This window comes from Chlamydomonas reinhardtii, chromosome 9 (genome assembly GCF_000002595.2).
Source record: "Chlamydomonas reinhardtii strain CC-503 cw92 mt+ chromosome 9, whole genome shotgun sequence".
Taxonomy (NCBI): domain Eukaryota; kingdom Viridiplantae; phylum Chlorophyta; class Chlorophyceae; order Chlamydomonadales; family Chlamydomonadaceae; genus Chlamydomonas; species Chlamydomonas reinhardtii.
The window spans coordinates 1,629,996-1,649,674 of NC_057012.1; the positions used below are offsets into that span (position 1 = coordinate 1,629,996).

Consider the following 19,679-nt stretch of genomic DNA (forward strand, 5'->3'; position numbering starts at 1 on the left):
GCGCAGAGAGGCGAGGCTACTGAGGCCACCCCCGTCGGGAAGCTGAGTCAACCCCCCCCCCCACACACACACACCGCACGACACTCGACAGCCTCCGCGCGCTCCGTGTGGTCACTAAAGCACCGGAATATGTAAGAGGCAGGTTTGCAAGGATGGGGGCCCCGTCGTTTCTTCGAGCGCATCGCGTGCCGTGGATAAACAGTGGCAGCAGCAGAGTAGGCCTACTGGAGTAGAGACCTGCACGCGCTACTCATGCCGACGGATTCGTACATATGTTGCATTCGCATTCACTAGCAAACACTTCGCTAATGTTGACGGCATGAGCGCCATGTCCAACAGGAGTCACCTGTCACCGGCGACACGGGTCGTGGGCAACCGATGATACGCCAGTACGCTTACAATATCAAGGGATATGTGGAGCGAATGCGCCCCCATCCGCGGGCCAAATGCAAGCCGCGCCACGTCCAACACACAGTGCACTGTGCCAAGTGCACCAATCAAGACCATAGCCATTGTCCATGCCCAATGTCATCGTTTCACGTTCGTAGGGTAGCAGCTCGCGCGCTCCATTTGATCCTCGTACCCCCGCTCTTCCTACCCAGCGCCTCGACGCGAGTTAGCTGTCTTCCGAGGCCACGCCCTATGCAGCCGCACCCGGCGCATTCCACCCTGTACGCACGCTCTGAGCCCAGGAACGCCAGCAACCACATCCCATGCCAAGCCGCCCCAATCCAGCCATCTGCCAGACCCTCACCCACACCCGCAACCTTACCCAACCCGTCACTACCACCACCGCTGCCGCTCTACTGCTTGCGCATGTTGATGCCGGCGCGCATCACCTCATCCACCAGCAGCAGCTGCCCCGCTAGTACGGGCGCCGACTGCAACATCTGGCGCTTCACAATGTAGTTGTCGTACACGCCAACCGTCACCGGGTCCATGGGCTCGCCGGTGACGACGTCCAGACCCACCACGTTGCCGCGCTCGTGCTCCTCCTGCGTGTCGGGAGTAAGGGTGTGCGCGTGTGTCAGTATAGAGAGCGGCAGGTCACAGGGACTTCAAGCACGCATGCCAAAGAAAGAAGGCGCCGTGCACCTACGTGCTGCAGCGCCCAGCGCCCACAACCGACCAGTCCCGCTGCTGCCACCGCTGGGCGCATGCAAGCTGCTACCCCTCGCACCGTACTGTCCAATCGCCATACGTTCATAAGCTGCGAAGCCCGCACTCGCGCTGCCCGCCAAACTGGTGCGCGCCCTGCACCACACGCCCCACACAACCCCAGTCCGCACCTGCAGCTTGATGATGGTCTCCTGCGCGTCGTGGCCGCTGTTCTCCGCAAGCGCCTTGGCCAGGCCCAGCAGCGCCTCCGCAAACGCCTGTGTGTGTTGCACGGAACACACCGGCGGGACCGGGCAGTTGTCAGAAAGGTAGCACATCAGATATCAACCATCCCTCTTGACGCGCAGGGACAGGGTGATAGCAGCAGGCGCTATGCGCAGCGCGAGGGCCGCCAGACCGTCACATGTACACGGCGCATGCCCTTGCGTGACCTCATCCGCGAAAAGGGAAACGCGCGCATGCAGTATCAAGCCCCCAGGGGCCACAACGTCACTCACGTCCAGGCCCAGCTTGGCGCGGCCCGCCAGGCTCTTGCGCGTCACGGTCCGCAGGTGGTGCGCCGCCGCCACCTCGAACGCGCCCGCACCTGCAGCACAGAGGAGTGCCGGCATTCAGCAAGATAACTTTACCGACACTGCGGCCCTTGCGATATGGCAATACGGGAGCCCCGTGCTGTGTCCGGCGCAGGCCAAAGCACGCCACAGATTGGGTCTTGGCGAGCCACCTCGAACGCACCCGGGATGACGCCGCCGTCGTCAATGCCGTTCTTAACGGCGCGCAGGCCGTCGCGCACGGCGTCCTTGATCTGCGCGATGACGTGGTCGGAGGGGCCCTTGATGAGGATGGTGCAGCTGTGCGGGTTCTTCACGCCCTCCACGAACGTGTACTTCTCCTCGCCCAGCACGTGCTCGTACACCTCCTGCGGGGTGTGGTTGTGTGTAGGCGTTGGGGTGTGGGGGAGGGCGGGGTCCAGGCATAGTGGTGGTGCATCGGGTAGTAAACTTAACGGGGGGACACACAGGACAGTCTAGACCACTCCCATTCACAACCACACATACGAAGGCTTCTAATGGGGAACGGTGAACATCAACACCAACACGCAACGCCACCACCGCCACCACTCACGTCCGCATGCCCCAGCGCCTCCTCCGCCAGCTCCTCCACGCTGTTGACGCAGAAGCCGCCGCACGCCAGCTGGATGCGCTCCATGTTGCGCTTCTTGGCGCGGCGCAGCGCGATGACGCCCTCCTTGGCCAGCGCGTCCAGGCTAATGGGGTCGATGCCCTTCTGGTTGATCAGCACGAAGCTCTTGCCGTTCTCCTCGGTGCAGATCTGCGTGCGCAGATGGGGTGACGGACAGGTAAACCCCCAGCCCGTACGGAGGGTGCCGAAGGAGTCCTTGGGTTCCGGAGTGACCTAACTTTTCCATAAAACCCCGCACATCAGGCATACGCACCTTCTTCTTGAGCTCGATGATCTTGTGCACGCGCTCATCCGTGTAGGCCCGCTCCGCCGCCACCAGCTTCTCGCGCTGGTCAGCGGAGGAGTAGAAGAAGCCGCTGTTGACCTCGGACTTCTCATACTCCAGGCTGTGGCGGTAGCAGTAACGTTGTGGTAGCGGTGAGGGCGTACGTGTAAAACCGAGGTTCATGATGGGCAGTGTGCTCTGCTTGAGAGCGGTCAAAAGCACGCCTCGTCTTCAGAACCCACACGACGGACCCGTTTACTGCGCATGTCGCACGTGGCAGTGCTGGTCCTCGCCTGACATGTGCCCTCTCAAAACCACCTACCCCCCCCCCGCTTCGGGTCCAACTTCAAACGTAGCTAGCAAATCCACGCAACCACTCCCGTCTTGCTCCGACGGCTACCCCGTCCCTTCCCCCTCCCCCCAATACTGCCGCCCTCTCCAAGGACCACCCGGTACCCACCTGATGTTGCAGGACAGGATGTAGCAGTTCTCCAGGCGCTTGGGCATGTCGGGGTGGCGGCTGCCGTGGTCCAGCACCAGGCCGCGCACCAGCCGCGTGTCGCTGTCCAGCTTGTGGCGCATGTGCATGATCTCAACCTGAGGCGTTGAAGGCGTAAGGCGGGGTCAGAGGCGGAGCAGGGTGGCCAGCAACTGAGAACGAGTGGACAGCCGGCGCGATTGAGCTCTCCTCAAACTCGCCACCCGACACACGTCGTCCGCGCTCTGTCGTAGGTTTGATCAGCCCAGAATTAACTCCCTTCCGCATCCACTCCACATCCGTATCCCAAAAACGGCTCCATGGACGCCGCTCAATTTCAACCTGCCCTGCCCTCCCCTGCGCTCCGCCCCTCATTACTCGCCGCCATGCCATTTCCCACATGTGCGTGTTCGCCTTTGCTGCCGGACGCTTCTACCTGGCGCTCCTCCGTTCGCGTACAGGTGGGTATAATGGTCTGGGCACTATAAGTAGTTGGGCACAGGGGTCCGCGCGCGGCTCGCACTCCTGACTTCGGAGCTGCTCTGGACTGCGACGTCCAAATGCCGCTGCACTGCCCAAGCTCGCCCGACGACATATGGTGACGTACAGTAGCTCGCATATGCGGCTGCAGCTCCTCCTTGCAGCGCCGCTGTTTCCTTATGGGATTGGTTCGGAATTAGCCCCTCATTACTCCCCACCAGCCCTTCACACCCCACCCACACGGTCTTGCCTCTCCCTAGCCCCGCCCGCGCCTGCGTAAGCCTCCATTCCGACACCCACCAGCACACCTCACCCAATCTTTTGAGGACGCACCATGAACAGGTCGATGGGCTGGTTGGGCCGCCGCACCATCAGCACGCTGTCCGTCACGATGTCCGTCAGCTGGTCCGCCAGAGGCTCCGCCAGCTTGGTGCGCAGGCTGGTGCGCGCCACGCAGCGCAGCGTCTCGCGGTCCACGGCCGGCGGCGCGGTGCCGTCGGCATCGGCGGCCGCGGGCGGGGTGGGCAGGGGCTGCTTGAAGGTCTCCAGGAACTCCAGCGTGGCCTTGCGCGCGGTCTCAAAGCCCTGATGGTGGGTTGCAAAGATGATTGGAAAAGCGGATTCAAGCCGTGGGTACGGGGACGGGCACAGGTGGCTGACGTGTCAGGCTGGAGGTGTGGGGCAGGGCACATGGAGCAGGCCAAGAGCTAGGAGCGGCCACATAGCGCAGCGGTCCTGGAATGTCCCGCGCGCTGATGTGCCGGCCTCCGTTCCCAAAATAGTCTAGCCGACTCACTAACTGCCCGCCTGTAGCAACCCTCCCCAAGTACATGCCCTTGCCGCATGGCTTGACTACATGGCGCGCCCCTCTTCCTGCCGCCTGCCTTGCTAACGCTCAAAACCGTAGGCACCGCCCAACCTGCGCTTCATCGTGCTCCCTGCCTCAATTCCCACCTTCGGTATCATTTCAAGCCAGGTCCACACACCCGGCACCCACCTCCACCAGCACGCGCGGGTGCGTGCCCTCGCTCAGGAAGCGCTCCGCCTGCTTCATCAGCTCGCCAATTAGGAGGACGATAGAGGTGGTGCCGTCACCTGTTTAGGAGGAATAGAACGCAAGACGGATCAGGCATGTGTGGAGGCGCATAAATCCGAGTGTAACACACCGCCAAGCCAAGCCCATAGTACAGGCACAGTGCGCGGAGCGGCGGACCGTGAGGACGTACCCGTGATGTCGTCTTGCGCCACGGCCGCGCGGGCAATCATGACCGCAGTGGGATTTTGGATTTGCATCTGCAAAGATCATTGAAATGGCGCAACCATGGGAATGGTGGATGTCAGAAGGAGGGATGGGAAGAGGAAGAGCCGCACGGGTACGTTCAATCGCCTGGCCTGGGCCCTGACCTCAGCCAGGGAGGACTCCCCGTACTGAGCTAATGCGCGGGTATTGCCAACAACCATACGTGTAACACAAGAGCTACCCAATGCAGATACCGCCAAGTCAGTGCGATCCCTGCTAGGCATGGTACCCCGTTGTTAGTGCTTCCCGGGTGGGAGCCCGCGGCCCCCCAGCAACCCGGGCGCGCATCACTGCGCCGGCACCGCACAACGCGTAAACCCCAGCCAAGCATCCTTCTGAATATGTTGCTCGGATCCCGAGGTCTTGCAGGCACGGGCGAAGCCACCACATGACCGTGCCCGGCCCTGCACAACCTCCCGGCGCGCCGGGGCCGCGCGCCAAAACACTCACCTCGCGAAGCAGCACGTTCCCGTCCTTTGTGAGCTTGATGTCACCCGCTCCACTGACCAGCATCTTAATCGTTCCTTTAGGACCATAGTTGCTGCGCATAACGTCCATAAGGCCCTTTGCCGCGTTGATGTTCATGAAGAGCGCGGCGGCCCTGTTCATGACCTCTGCATTCGCGTTGAGCGTCTTGACAGACGACATCTTTAGGCTTGGCTTAGGAGGTGCCCGTCAGGGCTTGCCCGGCTAAGAAGCGAGTGTCAAGGATCTCAGTATTTCCCGCGAAGGCTCTTGGGACGCGGGCGATTTGACAGCGTAGACCTGTGAACGAATAAGTAACGTGCCTACGTAAACTACAACCAAGGTGCCCCGACGACCGTGTGAACTCCGCGGCACTTCGGGACTCGCTGGGATGAGCTCTCATTCGACAGTCCGCGAGGCATGCCGGAGCCCCAGGCGGAAATCCTGAGCTTGAGGGAATTAGCTTGACACTCGAAAGCATTACAAACGGGGCTTTAATTTGACAGGCGCAGGCGTCGTTGAGCAAACTAGTGCGGACCAGGGTCTTTGGTTTTAAAAGGCTATAGACGCTAATGTAGCAACTGCAGCTGTCCATGGCATAATTGGACGTGTATATGCAGGCGTCCAAGCAGCGCAAGCGTCCAAGCAAGTTTTGTGACCCAAAGCGGCTGTCCGGGCGGCTAGAGCGGCGTCTCGCATTCCCTGGAGCTGCTTATCATCCGTTTGGAACTGGGCAACAGAGACAGTGGCACTTGGCGAGCCCATTTCTGGCGCGTGCGGCCCCAAAACCCGGCAGCACGCTGACCCCACGACGCTTGGCGGGTTACGGTCGTGCCAGCTTTCCGCGGGGCCTCGGTGTTTACTTGAGTTTTCATAAGCACTCAAGTCGCTTACAGCACCTCTGTACGGACGCGTACGGGTCCTCTTGACTGGGGAAGGTGAAGCGCGCTTTTCACAGCAGCCATAACAACCATGCTCGCCAGTGCGCCTGGGGCGCCCCAGCTCCCATCGATGCCACCAACGGCAGGCTCTATGGCTGCAGCAGCAGCAGCAGCAGCAGCAGCCGCTGCGGCCGCAGCCGCAGCCTCAGCCGGCGGCCAGCCGCAAGTACAGCCTGTGCCTTCGCCCCCACCTGCACCGTCGCCGCCAGTGCACGGCGACCCGGCTGCGGCCGCTGCTGCAGCGGCGGCGGCTGCCGCAGCCGCAGTGGCCGCCTATGGCATGCCGCAAGGCGCCGCGCCGCCGCCCGGCATGTTCCCTGGGCTACCTCTCGGAATCTCCCTGCCGGGTTTCCCGCCGCAGCCACCTCCGGTGCAGCCGCCGCTGCCAACGGCAGGTTCAGTCTCTGCCCAAAGCCCAGCCACCGGATCGTCAGCCGCTGCACCGCAGATGGCGGCTGCCGCGGCTCCAGGAGGCCCAGTGCCAATGCAGGGAGTGGTGGCCAACGGAACCGTTCCACAGCAGCAACAACAACAGGCCGCGGCGATGGCTGCCGTAGCGGCGGCAGCCGCGGCCGCGGCAGCTGCCGCCAGTGCACCTGGTGCCATGCCGCCGTCGGTCGCGCCGTCGGCGGCCGCACCACCGTTTCCGGCTGCTCCGGCTGCAGGTAGCGCCGGAACCAGCGCGCCTTCTGGTGGGACTGCGGGCAGTGGCCGCAAGGTGTCCACGTCAGACATCCAGCTGGTGCAGAACCTGATCGAGCGATGCATGCAGATGTACATGCCCCTCAAAGAGGTGGTGAGTGGGGCCCGGAGCTGTCATTGGGGCACGGTGCGCTGGGGGTCTTCGGCCTTTGGACGCAGCACTGTGGTTCAGCATCGTGTCACTCCATGTGTGGCCACCGGGAATCCACGTGCTCCCTGGTGGAACTCCCTGGCCGCAGGTGTCCACGCTGCAGACGCAGGCCAAGATTGAGCCGGGCTTCACTCAACTGGTGTGGCAGAAACTAGAGGAGCAGGTGAGGGGTGATGGCGAGGGCTGAGGGACGTTTGCGTGGAATGCCGCAAGAGTTTCAAGCAACTCGTATACCGTCGATTGATTTGTCATGCCCCAACTCTATTTCAACACTTTCATCTCGTACCTTCTGCCCGCGAGCAGAACGCAGAGTTCTTCAAGGCCTACCACGTCCGCCTCAAAATCAAGGACCAAATCGTCATGTTCAACTACCTGCTGGAGCAGCAGGTGCACAGGATGTCCGATAAGGGAAAGTGAATGTCCAGGTTTGTAGCTGCATGTGCAATCAAGGAATAAGTACCCATGAAGCCACGATGAGACCGGACCGCGCAGCCTTGTTTACGGCATCTCGTGTGCAAAGCATACGGTCCTTTCCCAATTGGCAAACAAGCCGTTGAACATCACATTTACTGTACACCAAATCTCGTGCATGCAAACCCGCGTAGGTGAACATGGTGCAGAAGCTGCACATGAGCTGGATGCAGATGATGCCGCCCGGCATGGCCGCCGCGGCTGCAGCAGCCGCAGCCGCGGCGGCCGCAGCGCGCCCGCCCGCCGCCGGCGCCAACCCCGCGAGCGCGCCCGGTGCAGCACCGCCGACTCAGGCGCCCCTCGCTGCGCCAACACCAGCCCCGACGCCGGTGCCCACGCCGGCAGCGCCGACGCACTTGATGGGCGTGATGCCTACGTCGCTGCCTGGGATGCCGCCGGGCATGGGGGCGGCGCCGGGCGTGGCCTTCAACCCCTTCCTTGCAGCCATGAGCGCCAACCCCGCCGCCATGGCGGCGGCCGCTGCCGCTGCCATGCAGCAGCAGCAGCAGCAACAACAACAACATCAACATCAACAACAGCAGCAGCAGCAACAGCAGCAACAGCAGCAGCAGCAGCCGGGCATGTCGGCGATGGCAGCGGCGGCCGCCGCCGGACAGGCCGCTAGCATGGCAGCCGCCAGCCAGGCGGCAGCGGCGGCCGCTGCCAGTGCCGCTGCTGGCAGCGCACCGGGCATGGCGCCGCCGGCGGGGCCGCAGTCCCAGGCGGCGCCGCCTTCGATGACACCATTCGGAGCTCCTCACGTGCAGATGCCGGGGGCGCCGGGCATGCCGCCGGGCATGCCGCCTGGAGCGTTTGGCGCGCTGGCGGGCATGCCGCCTGGCTTCCCGCAGCCACCGGGTGCACCCATGCAGATGCAGGGCTTCCCGCCGGGCACGACGCCCGGAGCCACACCCCAGCAGCAAGCGCTGGAGCTGCAGCAGGCAGCGGTGGCGGCACAGGCCGCGGCGCAGGCGGCGGCGGTGCAAGTTGCGCAGGCCCAGGCGCAGCAGCAGGCGGCGCAGGCCCAGGTGGCGCATGCACAGGCAGCGGCCGCCGCTGCGGCGGCGGCCGCAGCGGCGGCACAGGCGGCGGCACAGGCGAACGCCGCTGGAAACGCTGCCGGAAGCGCCACCACTGGCGGGACGCCGGGGAGCGGTGGGGCCGGGGCGTTCCCAGTGACTTCTGACTTGATGGCTCTGTCGGACTCGGCGCTGGACGGGTCTGGCATGGGCGACCTGCACATGCTGGCGGGTGCGTGCTGCCTCCCTGTGCGCGTTGTTGTTACTAGTGCCGTTCCGCAGCCTCCGTTGACGGATCGATCGCCCTCTGCCACCACAGCCTGCATTGCTGCGCCGCATATCTGATCCGTGCTTTCCTTAGTTGTTCCCTCCTTAGTTGTTTCCTTACGGGGCGTCACGATCCCCACACCCTCCTCCGGCCACACAGGCTCGGACCAGGACCTCATTAACAGCCTGGGCCTGGGCGCGCCCGGTGATGTGACGGCCAGCGGCGCCGGTACCGGAGGCGGCGGCGGCGCCTTTAACCTGCACCTTAACCTCAGCTCCCTCGACGGCGCTGCCAGCGGCAACAGCGACGTCGCCGCCGCGGCCGCCGCAGGCGCAGCAGCTGGCGCTGCCGCTGCCGGAGCCGCGCCGGGGGTCGCCACTTCAACGGCCGGCGGCGCCACGGACTTCTCCGACCTTGCCAATCACTTCTCGTTCTCGGACCTTGGCACGATGGGCATGGGCGTGGGCTATGGCGACCCGTTGGGGGCGAGTGGAGGTGCTGGTGCGGGGACGAGGACGGGGGCCACGGCGGGCGCAGGCAGCGATGCCGCAGCGGCTGCGGCTGCGGCAGCGGCTGCCGCAGCAGACCCAACCGGCGGCCTGGGTGGCGCTCTGGCAGACTTTGATTTGGACAAGCACGAGGCGGACATGCGGGACTTTGAGTTGGACTTTCCGTAATGTGACTCCTTGAAGGTAGCCTGGGCTTATCGAGTCATACCGCGGGATTTCAGTTACAGCTGGTAACCGACTCCGCGTTGCTGGTAGTTGCGGCATTGCCTGCCTGGCGTCTTGCATGCCTGGCACATGGCCATACACCACAATTTGCGGCTGTAAGCTGCATTTACAGCACGATGAGTGTCAATCACGGCGCCGCTACCCAGGAAGCCGTACCACTGCGTCATGCAAAAGGGGGACTGGTTGACGGTGTAGATGGCGTTGTTGAGACCGTTGGTGATCCATGCGCTGTTGCTTATGACGCTGCGCGCCTGCATGGCTTGAATGTTGCGGTCATAGTCAGCTAGGATGCGGAACAGCTGGTTTTAATCGGGGATGGTTTGCACCCTTTCGGTGCCAATCCACACCTCTAGCGTCTCGACAAGTGTTTCAACATCGCGTGGCAGCGACTGGTTGTTGGCGGTGCCGTGCATGGTTGCCAGGAACCACAGGCGCAGCGTGGACAGGTCCCACACGCCGTGGGGAAGCGTGAAGCGTAGGATGTCCCCGGCCACGGCTGTGTTCCGGTCCAGGGGGTCAACCCGTGTAATGATCTTCATGCTGGCCCCGCTGCTCGCTTGTGTTTTTGCAATGGGTGTGCGATGGGACAATGTTTACGCAATGGGTGATAGGAATATGTCTGCGGCGCCCACTTACGCCCAAAAGGGTGGATCGTCCCTGTTCTTCTCGGGGCGAGCAACCCCCTTCGGGGGGTGCGCGGATGAGCCGCAGCTGCAACCCTATGGGGTAGTGCAGCGGTCAGCGCACACCAACGATCACATGACAAGGTCCAATTCACGGCCAGCCCCAACACGCAGCACGCTAGTATTCTCACAGTCTGCGGCCGCAAGCGCCTACCTCATCTCCCGGACATAGCCGGGGTCGGTTCGTACAGGCACGGCCCGCCATGCGTCCAGCGACGTCCAGCTATCAAGCAACAGCACAGCCAGCAATCAACCAAACAGCAGGGAATCCACTAGCCACAACACTCCTCACTGCCGCGGCCTACCACATACTGCGCGGTGCTATGCTCGCCAGCACAGACGCTAACGAGAAACTGGGTGGCCTCAACCTGCGCGCCGGCGCCGCTTCTTGGGCGACGCCGCGCTGTCCTCCTCCACGTGGCCTTGCTCGCCCCCTCCGCTACGCACATGCACGCCGCAACTGCTGGGCCCAGGGCCGCTGCCGCCAGGCCCTGTGCCGCTGCTGCTCCTGCTGCTGCCGCCGCTGCTGCTACTACCGCCGCTGCTGCTGCCGCCGCTGCTGCTGCTGCTGGTGGTGGTGGTGGGGCCAGGCCCTCCACCACCACCATCGCCGCCGCTGCCACCGCGGCGCAGGGCCGCAGGCCGCGCTCTACCAAGCAGCATCTGCATCAGCGCGTGCCGCATGTTCGTCGCAGAGTTGGCGTCACGGCCTGCGGTGCAACATTCAACCGGACGGCACCTGAGCCCGTCTGATACCTGACTGACCCGGCCCCCCGAACCGGACTGAACCTGTGCCAGACCCACACAGTCCCACAGTGTTGGCACATTTGGACATCGCGAGCACGCGAGCCACCAAACGGAATCACCACTTGCAGGCAGCGCTGCCCGTTACCGCCGAGCAGACGCTGTCCAAACTTTGCGCACACCTGCTTTCACACATTCATATGCAGCTGAGTGCTTGCGCCCTATAGCGGCCCCTGCCAAGTCCTTATGAGCACACGCGTACCTGGCTGGTGTAGTACTCGTCCATGTACACCACTAGGTGCGCGTACTTGTCCACCAGCAGGCGCAGCAGCGCCCGGTTTGGACCTCTGCCTGACCTGACCTGCTGATGCAACCTCCATAGCCAGTGCATACAGTGAATACTCGGTGTCATGCTGCAACTGCCTGCAACTGCCTGTTCCCAGATTCTCCGCGCTCTCGCTGCTGAGCCCTCACAGCCCTGGTACCCCATGCGCGCCGCCGCTACTGGTCTTGATGCGCATCTACCTGGCCGGTGGCGGGCGCTTGCGCCTGAGAGGGGAGTAGCGAGGGCACAAGCGTGGCGCATGTGGCGAGGTGAAGACAGCCAAGGGAGCAAAGGTAGCAATGCTGTCAGGGACTACATTAGCGTGAAAGGGAGTGCTCAGAGCGAGACTACCAGCAGCCGTGTGCACCCACGCTGGATAGCTATAATTGCAATATACTTGTACTACGCTGACCTATAACGCCGCGGGGCAAGTAACCTAGACCACTCTTTTGACCCTCCAGCGCAACCCCCCTGCCATTCCCCATGCACCATAGTCCCTCACCAGCACTTCAAGCGCGAGAGTCTGACATTGCAGGCGATGCCGGAGCCAGATTTGGGCGCTGCCTCGGGCTCTGCTGCGAGGCTGCCGAGCCCAGCTTAGGGCTCGTATGGCGCAGCACGCAGGGCCGGCCAGGGCGCACGTTCAGGCGCTTGAGGCAAACTCTTCAACTAATAAGCCACACTTGCGCACATGGGAAAGGGCAGCCTACCATTGCGAGCCCCCTGCTGTACAGTTGCGTACGGCGAAGATGCTAGGCAACAAATAATGCAAATCCATATGCATGGAAATGGGACATCGACCTGATAACCACACCACACCATGCCACACCATACCGTCTGTGGCTGAAGGTGATTGCCAACGATAATAACCTGTCCTGCCGGGGCACGCATCCAGTCGCCAGCGCTACTCGCTCAGCGCCCCCGGTCCTCGTCACCAGCTGCAGCCAGCAGCTCATGGCAGCGGCTCAGCAGCCGGACGAGCACGTGTGCAGGCACGAACGTCCCCATGCACGATTTGTGCTTCACGTTGTTGAGGCAGTACTGCACGGCGCAGTCACGAGCCCGGCCCTCCTGCCAGCTAGCTGGCTTCCGCTTGCCACCGCCGCACGCCGGCTCCTGCTCGGCCAGCCCTGTGGCGCCGTTGCCTGCGGACCACCTGTCCGTCTCCACCACAAGCTCGCCGCCGGCCGCTGTAACCGCTGCTGCTGCACTGCTGCCACTTTCGTCGTCCTGATCCGCTGTTGTTGTAACGTCCCGCGGGTTGGTTCCGTGTTCGTGCCACATCATACCTGAGTGCATGCCAGCCAGGTACCGGGAAGGCGGGCGGCCGAAGGTCACAGCGCCGCCGCTGCAGTTGGGGAACGCCCCTGCGCATACGCATGTAAGCGGTTCGGAGGCTCAGCACAGGATGTATTTGGCAGGTCAAACCGGCAGTGTTATCCAGGACCTCATGCCGGCCTCCAACCTTATCCAGCACCTGCTACTATCACGTGATGCGCGCAAGCCGTCAGGTAGTAGGTAACGCGGACCGGCGCTGTGACCTGCCTGCGTACGAACCGATCGCCTCGTCCGCCTCCTTGCTGAGCCAGCAGACGAGACCCGGGGCGACCAGGGGGAGACCCGACTGCTGGAAGCCCACGACGGTCTTGTCTGCCGCGAGCGGAAAGCCGATCAGCGTGACCGCTATGCCAGGCATCAGCCCTATGCCACCGTCCACCCTGTGGCGGACAGGCAGACAGCAAGCCGGCAAGGCGGCCAGGGGAGTGTGCGAGCAAGTACAAAAAGCACATCCTGATTGGCATGGGCGTGGATACATCCGAGGACGATGGAACGCAACTAACATCAAAGGCAGCCGCACGAGAGGCATATGCACATTGAGCGCCGATTGCGGCCAGCTGCGCAGGAAGTCCCACACAGCAGTGCTGCTGTGCCGGTGTCCGCTTGCGTGCCCCAGCAGTGGCAAAGCCGGCCGAGACTCACTCGAAGGGGTTAACATTCCGCAGCACGTCAGGTAGCTCCGCACTGTCGTCCAGCAGCAGCACCGTGACGTCGTGCTTCGGGAAGCTGGCGAGATGCCTGCAAACGTGCCCACGCCAATGTCGATCTTGCGCGCAGGACCACACCAGTACAGAGGCAGGTACATCCATCAAGCACATTAGGGGCTCGCTATCGGGCCGAAAGGTTTACAGTAGATTGGACCCAGCGCAGTCAGGGAGTTTCACAGAGCAAGTGGCGATATCGTCGTCAATACTTGCCTGAGCCTGTGGCCGCAGATTGCGAAGCTCTTGACGTTGATGCGCTGGCCGGGCTTGGGGTTCATGCAGTGGCGCGCGGCCAGCACGAAGTTCCGGCCGTTGAAGCTGACCAGGCAACAGGAGCCGACGGTCTCGTCCGCGTCCACCAGGCGCACCACATTCGAGCAGGTAACCTCGGTAAGGAGTTGTGATGCGGCGGCTGCAGTTCACAAGCAACACCAGGGAAGCAGGCAGCAGAGGCAGTGTCACTGGATGGGGCCACGGGAGCTGGAAACAGGGACAGCACGCTTTCGTGACACTTTCTGCGACGGACGCAGCAAGTGTCATAACAGAAGAACACGAATGCATCATTTAACACCAGCAACAAAGACCTGATCAGGATCGCTTTCACCAGAACAACTCACCGCTGGAGACCATCCCTGCTTCCGTGCCTACGCACCGGGGGCATCCAGGGGGGGGACGTACAAAGTCAGTGCATGAAAGGCGGTATCCTCAAAACAGTCGTTGAAAAAACATGGCGTGAGACGCAACGCTGTGGAGTGAAGGACAAGCATTTGAGTCCTGCAGCCGAACGTTACCTACCCGCAGCCGCCGCGCCGCCACCACCACCGCCACCTGTGCACACCATGAGTAGGAGGGGCACATCGGTGAGAGCACAGACTGGCCGGCACTACAATGCGTGACAACGGGATGGAGGTCTACACTGTTGCATGTATTCAGTCATACGCAAGACCATGTTCTTGAACCGCTACGGGTCGCCAGAGTTGGCGGTTAGGAGGATAGAGCAGACTTCATGTGTATGTGCGAGTGCCGTGTGCATTGGGAGTTCGGCCACAGGAGGGCAGCCAGAGCTTCTAGGGAGGAACCTTAGCGTGTGCTAGACAATCTGGCGCAGTAGGCGTCGGCGCGGCTTCCGGGGGGCCAAGCCCCCCACGCCACGCGGGCGCCACTGCCTAACATGTACTTACCCAAGGCCCCAAACGGCCTCCGGCCGCGCCTTGCTTCGCATCACCCTGATGCGCTCTAGGGGACAGGCTACCGGAAAGAGCACATCCGCGCACCTTGCACCTGGGCCATCACGAAGCACACGTCACCGGGCGCCAGTCCAGCTTCCTTGAGGCCGTCGCAGGTGGCCGCACGAAGGCGCCCTGGCAAGTGAAACTTGGCGCTGACGAGCCTGTCCAGTGTCTCCTGCTCGAAGCTGCTAACTGCGTCTGCATCGAACCCTATGCCCGACAAGACATCGCGCGCCTGCTGCCGGTGCTGAGTTGCAGAGTCCATGGGCTATTTTCCCGCGAAGTAATCAACCGGGAGAGCGATTGCCGCCCCGCCCCGAGGCAATGCTGACTCTTAGCAGCAGGCTCCCTCGCGGGAGCTCGCTGTCTGATGCGAACGTGCTATGGACTGTCTAGGCGCGCTGGCAGCGTTCGAGCGGCGGTCGGCGAAGAGAATTCGTGGGCTGTAAGGTGCCAGACGCAGCGAATACGGGCCGCTATGAATGCGCTGGTGATGGCTTTGGTTGTATGTCTCAAATGTGTACTTGAAGGGCTCCTTGGAGGCTGCTGGCTGCTCGGATCGCGATTCCGTCAGCGAAACGTTGGCGGTGATGGGCCCGGCACAAGTCACATGCTGCGCTTGCACACAGTTCCTCCCCAATGTCCCCCGCGTAGTGCCCTCGCACTCCCCTCATGCCCCTTATTTGAGAATCAACACTTCATCGCTGCTGGGGAGCCATCCGCTGCGCTAGAAATTATGGCCGAGCGTCCACCGCGCCGAACTGGCCCGGGGTTTTGCACTTCCCCCCCGTCGGAACACGCAGCACAAAGGGCCAGCTTCTTCCCGCCACATAGCCATTTGTCTCGTGACCGTGACTTGGAAACAATCCCCTTCCTCCTCGACAACCCCAGGTGCGCCGCCTTTCTGAAGGAGCTGGTGGCGGCGAGCGACCCGGTGCGGCGCGTATGGCTGCTGGCGCGCGCCTTCGAGACGGACTAGGAGGGCGCGGCGCCGTGGCAGAAGCCGCAGACGGCCTTCCACGCCGGACAGCCCGAATTTGTGCGGCCGGGGCGATTCATGGCCACAATGCAGGTGGGGGCAGGCGCGGGGGCTGCGGGGGACTGTGGATGTGCGATGGGACAGTGGCAAGGCAAGTTGGTAAAGTCCCGTAGGGTGCAGCTGATTCGCGCGGGGGACTGTGGGGTGCGTTGGAAACTGTGTGTGTGGGGTGGGCGGGGGTGAGGGTTGTGAATGCCAGCCCGAACTAAACCGAACCCAATGCAAAAGAGCGAGGAGGAGAGTGTGGGCGGAACACGGAAGTTCTACGGCACACAAGTATGTAACCCTGCGGACGGCGCCCTGGGGCATCTAGATGTGTCTTTTCCCGACTGTCCTACTACAGAGAGCGTGGCCTATGTTTTGACAACGGAGTGGCACTCGACAGTCCCCAACTCCGAAATACACTGAGTTCCCAGCTTCCCAGCCAACCATCCCGCAAACCAGTACAGACGAGACTACGAGCACTTCGGTCTTGCACATGTGGGCGGTGCTGACAGTAGCCGCCACTCTCGCTCAAACAGACGTATGCACATCCTAACAAGCAATGCAGACTATACACACGTTTAATCCCCATCTAGACGACATCAATGCAGCCCGGGCGGGATGTTCGCATGTGCAAGGGGAAAGGCAGATGGTGTGAGCGGAAAAGCGCTCGAGCTAAAAAGGCAACAATATTATACAAGCACGAGCCTGGGTGGCAAGAGAGAGGAGGGAAACAGTCAGTGGGCAACAACATACATGCAAGCACGTATCGGCATGGGGCCACACGAGGGCCAGGGGGTACGGGGGCAAGGGGAGGGGAAGGGGGCGGTTAGGGGAGAGGCAGGGGGGCGGGAGGGGCGGGGGTAGTAATTCAAGGTTCGGCAGCAAGCCAGCAACCGAAGACGCTTGTTCCTTCCATACCCTTGCCCGGGGAATGCGGCCCCGTCGCTCTGCCTGGTGCTTGTCTTCGTACCCTTCACTCTGCACCCAAACCCTCGCCTCCCACCCCGCCCATTGCGTGCAGAGCACGCCGCGGCAGCTGTGTGACGACCCCAACGCCGCCGACACGCCGGGCGGCGGCGCCGCCAAGCACGGCGCCGTGCTGACGCGGCTGGAGCTCATCGCAGCGAGGTTATGGCCCTGCTTGACCGCATGCACGGAGGAGACTGGGCGGCGGAGGCGGCGGTGGCGGCGGTGGCGGCCGAGACGACGAGCGTGGGGGCGCAGCCGACGCCGGGGTACGGCGCGCCGGATGGGGTGCCGAACCAACGGAGGCGGCGGGGGCGGCCGGCGGCGGGGAAAGGTGGGGAGGTGTGTGACGGGAAAGGCGGGGAGGGGCAGGGGCTGGAGGTGGTGGCGGGTGGGGCGGTGGATGAGGCGCAGGAGGGCCGCACAGGCTGAGCAGCTGAGCGCGCTGCGCAGGAAGGGACGGTGTGCAGAGGTAGGGCCGTTCTGCTGCGTGCCTGCCGGCCCACTGGGGCCTGGCCATGCGGTGGGCGGCTGCAAAGCACGTAAGGTCAAGGAGCGTCCGAATCGATGTGGTACGCCGTATGACATCATGCGCTCGTATTGTACGCAAACGAACATGGCGCGCCCCCGAGGGCCCATGTACATGTCACACGGGCCGCATACGGGACGCTGCAGCGCCTTCACGGCCCCGAACCCGCTAGCGGTTACCGTACTGCTCGGATGTACAGCAGTCCTTGGTTTGCGCAGCGGCTATAAGCTGCAAACGTGAGCGGCAGGCTGGGAAGGCGGGCCCAAACAGCACGGCAGCAGCAGTGGGATTGTGGGAATGTGGGATGCTGGGCGGGCCTCTCCTTATTGGTGTGAAAGCTCGACATGCCATCTCCGTGACACGTGGCGCAAGGGTGTGGCCGGCGGCGCGCCCTTTGAACTGCTCACTGAGGAAGCCGTTGAGCTGGAAGTGCAGTCAACGTGCAAGGCCGGCCCCTGGCACCCTGGGAGAAGATGAAAACGCCGCGGACCAGCGCGGACTTGTATCCGGTTTCAGAAGGGATGCCGGTGCGTGGTACGCTTTCAAGCCAAAAAGGATGTGTTTCTAGTTACATTAAGCGTCTGGCCGTCTGGGTACACTGTAGGGCAATGCCGCACTCTGTCCTCGGTTGCAGCACTTCCCCAGGATCGCCACCCAAACGGCCCGACCACATGTCACTCAACAGGCACACCTACAGACGACCTCCAGTCCCCGTGCCAGGCCCCAGGTGCTGCAAATGAACTTGCGTTCATTTGTGTGTGCCGCTCTTGGGCGGCGGGATACATGACAGGGACGGGCGGCCAACGCCACAGCAGGGGCAACGACCAAAATCGGTATCCATAACAATTACAACCTGCGCCCCCGCATCGGCCGCACGCCCGCCTCCTCCACTCAAGCAGCACTACATGACCACAGTGCACGACTCGTCACCGACTGCGTTAAGCGATGAAGTGCTCGTGCGTGTGCGCGCGGTTGCTGTGTTGCTTGTGCACGGCAAACCGCAAGTGCACTAGTCCTTATGACGCAACCTAACACATTAGTCTGCAACCATCCTAACGTGCAACCATTGCGGACATGGGAAAGGGCAGCCTACCATTGCGAGCCCCCTGCTGTACAGTTACGTACGGCAAAGATGCTAGGCAACAAATAATGCAAATCCATATGCATGGAAACGGGACATCGACCTGATTAAACACCACACCATGCCACACCACACCGTCTGTGGCTGAAGGTGATTGCCCACGATAATAGCCTGACCTGCCGGGGCACGCTGCGAACGCTGCGTACAAACCCGAGTCCGCGGATGGTCTTGTAGGTGCCTGCCAGGTGTGGGTCATTGTGCGCGATAAATGCCTGCACGTATGTACTGCACGGCCCCGTCCACCTTGCTGACACCGCGATCAAGCACCAGCGCCAGCAGCAGGAGTAGGCCGCCCACTGCCGCAGACAGCAGCGCCAGTCCGCCTGTCCCAACAAGTGGTGTGTGCGCAACATACGTACGTTCAGCGCACCACAGCGCATGCGGCACTGGCAGGTACCCAGCATCAGATAACACAAGCAACAATGACCTGATCAGGATCGCATCCACCGGAACAACTCACCGCTGGAGCCCATCCCTGCTTCCGTGCCTACGCATCGGGGAACATCCATGGGGGGGGGGACGTACAAAGTCAGTGCATGAAGGGCGGTATCCTCAAGGCAGTCGTTATGCAGTACCTGTTGCAGGACCGCCTCAAAGGTAGTGCCAGCGCTGGGGGCCTCATCGTGGTCAGCCAGCAAGGCCACGACATCCGCCGCGGACAGGATGGTCCCATAGTCGCACTCGCCACCACCCATATCAGGGTCCGGGGCTCCGGGCCCACGCCCGCCGCCCCAGCACCACCGCCGGCGGGCTCGCCGCCACCACCGCCAGCAGGGGTGGTATCTTGTTTTCAGGGCAATGTCTAGGCTCAGACAAAAACGGCCGGGTGGCCGCCGTCTTTTGTCTGGGCACATGGCGGTTTGGGGGCTTCTCCATAGGAATTCGGACAAAAGCCGCCCCAAAACCGGGCGAACAATGTCTTGACTCAGACATTAGTCCCCAGGAGGAATGTCTAGGAAACGGCCAAAATGGCCAATTAATGTCTGGAGACATTAAGATAGGAGCCCTGACCGCCAGACGGGCCTCCCCGTGGGCCTCCCTGCAGCCAAGGCCCCACGGTTTTTCCCTAGCATGTCCCACCCGCAGCTGTAAGGTCACAGCCACCAGCTTTGCCAATGTCATCATGCGCCAGCACTGCGCCGATGGTCTGGGACGAGGCGGTCTCAAATTTGCATCCCTGCCATTCGGTTTCGCCGCTCATTTCGAATGGCGAGCGTGATGTCAATAACACGTGACACTCAGTACTAGCGTATTCCTCAATACGTGTTACACAATAAATTGATTACGTGCTCGTTGTCACGCGTATCGTGACCACTGCCCCTCCCCGGACTCTTTTTTGGCCTACATTTTTTCAGAGTCCAAAGAATATAGAAATGGTTGATCTGTTTAGTGGCATAGAG

At 62.4% G+C, this 19,679-nt stretch overlaps 5 protein-coding genes across 5 annotated transcripts; 2 read left to right on the forward strand and 3 right to left on the reverse strand.

The window, feature by feature from the left end:
• Window positions 1–383: 383 nt before the first annotated feature.
• On the reverse strand, window positions 384–5,686 carry CHLRE_09g397200v5 (uncharacterized protein). The gene is made up of 11 exons (XM_043065837.1): window positions 5,296–5,686; window positions 4,772–4,838; window positions 4,543–4,640; window positions 3,879–4,130; window positions 3,048–3,184; window positions 2,576–2,708; window positions 2,245–2,451; window positions 1,855–2,038; window positions 1,617–1,705; window positions 1,290–1,376; window positions 384–995 (listed from the first exon to the last, which is right to left on the reverse strand). Exons 1-11 carry the CDS (start codon window positions 5,491–5,493, stop codon window positions 804–806), a joined length of 1,644 nt encoding a protein of 547 aa, XP_042920878.1. The 5' UTR covers window positions 5,494–5,686; the 3' UTR covers window positions 384–803.
• Window positions 5,687–5,786: 100 nt separating this feature from the next.
• CHLRE_09g397150v5 (uncharacterized protein) lies at window positions 5,787–10,137 on the forward strand. The gene is made up of 5 exons (XM_001694565.3): window positions 5,787–7,047; window positions 7,193–7,267; window positions 7,408–7,491; window positions 7,710–8,826; window positions 9,022–10,137. Exons 1-5 carry the CDS (start codon window positions 6,283–6,285, stop codon window positions 9,537–9,539), a joined length of 2,559 nt encoding a protein of 852 aa, XP_001694617.2. The 5' UTR covers window positions 5,787–6,282; the 3' UTR covers window positions 9,540–10,137.
• A 43-nt stretch (window positions 10,138–10,180) lies between these two features.
• CHLRE_09g397100v5 (uncharacterized protein) lies at window positions 10,181–15,122 on the reverse strand. Its single transcript, XM_043065833.1, has 9 exons — window positions 14,665–15,122; window positions 14,186–14,218; window positions 14,008–14,034; window positions 13,604–13,802; window positions 13,329–13,424; window positions 12,894–13,066; window positions 11,851–12,715; window positions 11,286–11,572; window positions 10,181–10,989 (listed from the first exon to the last, which is right to left on the reverse strand). The coding sequence occupies exons 1-7, from the start codon at window positions 14,882–14,884 to the stop codon at window positions 12,261–12,263; spliced, it is 1,203 nt and encodes a 400-aa protein (XP_042920879.1). The 5' UTR covers window positions 14,885–15,122; the 3' UTR covers window positions 10,181–10,989; window positions 11,286–11,572; window positions 11,851–12,260.
• Window positions 15,123–15,306: 184 nt separating this feature from the next.
• On the forward strand, window positions 15,307–17,718 carry CHLRE_09g397095v5 (uncharacterized protein). Its single transcript, XM_043065831.1, has 2 exons — window positions 15,307–15,691; window positions 16,665–17,718. The coding sequence occupies exon 2, from the start codon at window positions 16,775–16,777 to the stop codon at window positions 17,039–17,041; it is 267 nt and encodes an 88-aa protein (XP_042920880.1). The 5' UTR covers window positions 15,307–15,691; window positions 16,665–16,774; the 3' UTR covers window positions 17,042–17,718.
• A 254-nt stretch (window positions 17,719–17,972) lies between these two features.
• CHLRE_09g397098v5 (uncharacterized protein) lies at window positions 17,973–19,626 on the reverse strand. Its single transcript, XM_043065832.1, has 3 exons — window positions 19,360–19,626; window positions 18,740–18,766; window positions 17,973–18,602 (listed from the first exon to the last, which is right to left on the reverse strand). The coding sequence occupies exons 1-3, from the start codon at window positions 19,478–19,480 to the stop codon at window positions 18,472–18,474; spliced, it is 279 nt and encodes a 92-aa protein (XP_042920881.1). The 5' UTR covers window positions 19,481–19,626; the 3' UTR covers window positions 17,973–18,471.
• Between the last annotated feature and the right edge of the window lie 53 nt (window positions 19,627–19,679).

Excerpts from the sequence above, each read along its gene's own strand:
- CHLRE_09g397098v5 (XM_043065832.1), bottom strand. The coding sequence starts at position 19,480 with ATGAGCGGCGAAACCGAATGGCAGGGATGCAAATTTGAGACCGCCTCG. Across the intron at positions 18,767-19,359 it reads CTGTGACCTTACAGCTGCGG|GCACGGAAGCAGGGATGGGC; the intron begins GTGGGACATGCT and ends CCCGATGCGTAG. Across the intron at positions 18,603-18,739 it reads AGCAGGGATGGGCTCCAGCG|GCGGACTGGCGCTGCTGTCT; the intron begins GTGAGTTGTTCC and ends TTGTTGGGACAG.
- CHLRE_09g397200v5 (XM_043065837.1), bottom strand. The coding sequence starts at position 5,493 with ATGTCGTCTGTCAAGACGCTCAACGCGAATGCAGAGGTCATGAACAGG. Across the intron at positions 4,131-4,542 it reads ACCCGCGCGTGCTGGTGGAG|GGCTTTGAGACCGCGCGCAA; the intron begins GTGGGTGCCGGG and ends ACCCACCATCAG. Across the intron at positions 1,706-1,854 it reads CGACGGCGGCGTCATCCCGG|GTGCGGGCGCGTTCGAGGTG; the intron begins GTGCGTTCGAGG and ends TCTGTGCTGCAG.
- CHLRE_09g397100v5 (XM_043065833.1), bottom strand. The coding sequence starts at position 14,884 with ATGGACTCTGCAACTCAGCACCGGCAGCAGGCGCGCGATGTCTTGTCG. Across the intron at positions 13,803-14,007 it reads AGCAGGGATGGTCTCCAGCG|CCGCCGCATCACAACTCCTT; the intron begins GTGAGTTGTTCT and ends TGTGAACTGCAG. Across the intron at positions 12,716-12,893 it reads GGCGATCGGTTCGTACGCAG|GGGCGTTCCCCAACTGCAGC; the intron begins GCAGGTCACAGC and ends GCGTATGCGCAG.
- CHLRE_09g397095v5 (XM_043065831.1), top strand. The coding sequence starts at position 16,775 with ATGGCCCTGCTTGACCGCATGCACGGAGGAGACTGGGCGGCGGAGGCG.
- CHLRE_09g397150v5 (XM_001694565.3), top strand. The coding sequence starts at position 6,283 with ATGCTCGCCAGTGCGCCTGGGGCGCCCCAGCTCCCATCGATGCCACCA. Across the intron at positions 7,268-7,407 it reads GGCAGAAACTAGAGGAGCAG|AACGCAGAGTTCTTCAAGGC; the intron begins GTGAGGGGTGAT and ends GCCCGCGAGCAG. Across the intron at positions 7,492-7,709 it reads ACTACCTGCTGGAGCAGCAG|GTGAACATGGTGCAGAAGCT; the intron begins GTGCACAGGATG and ends AAACCCGCGTAG.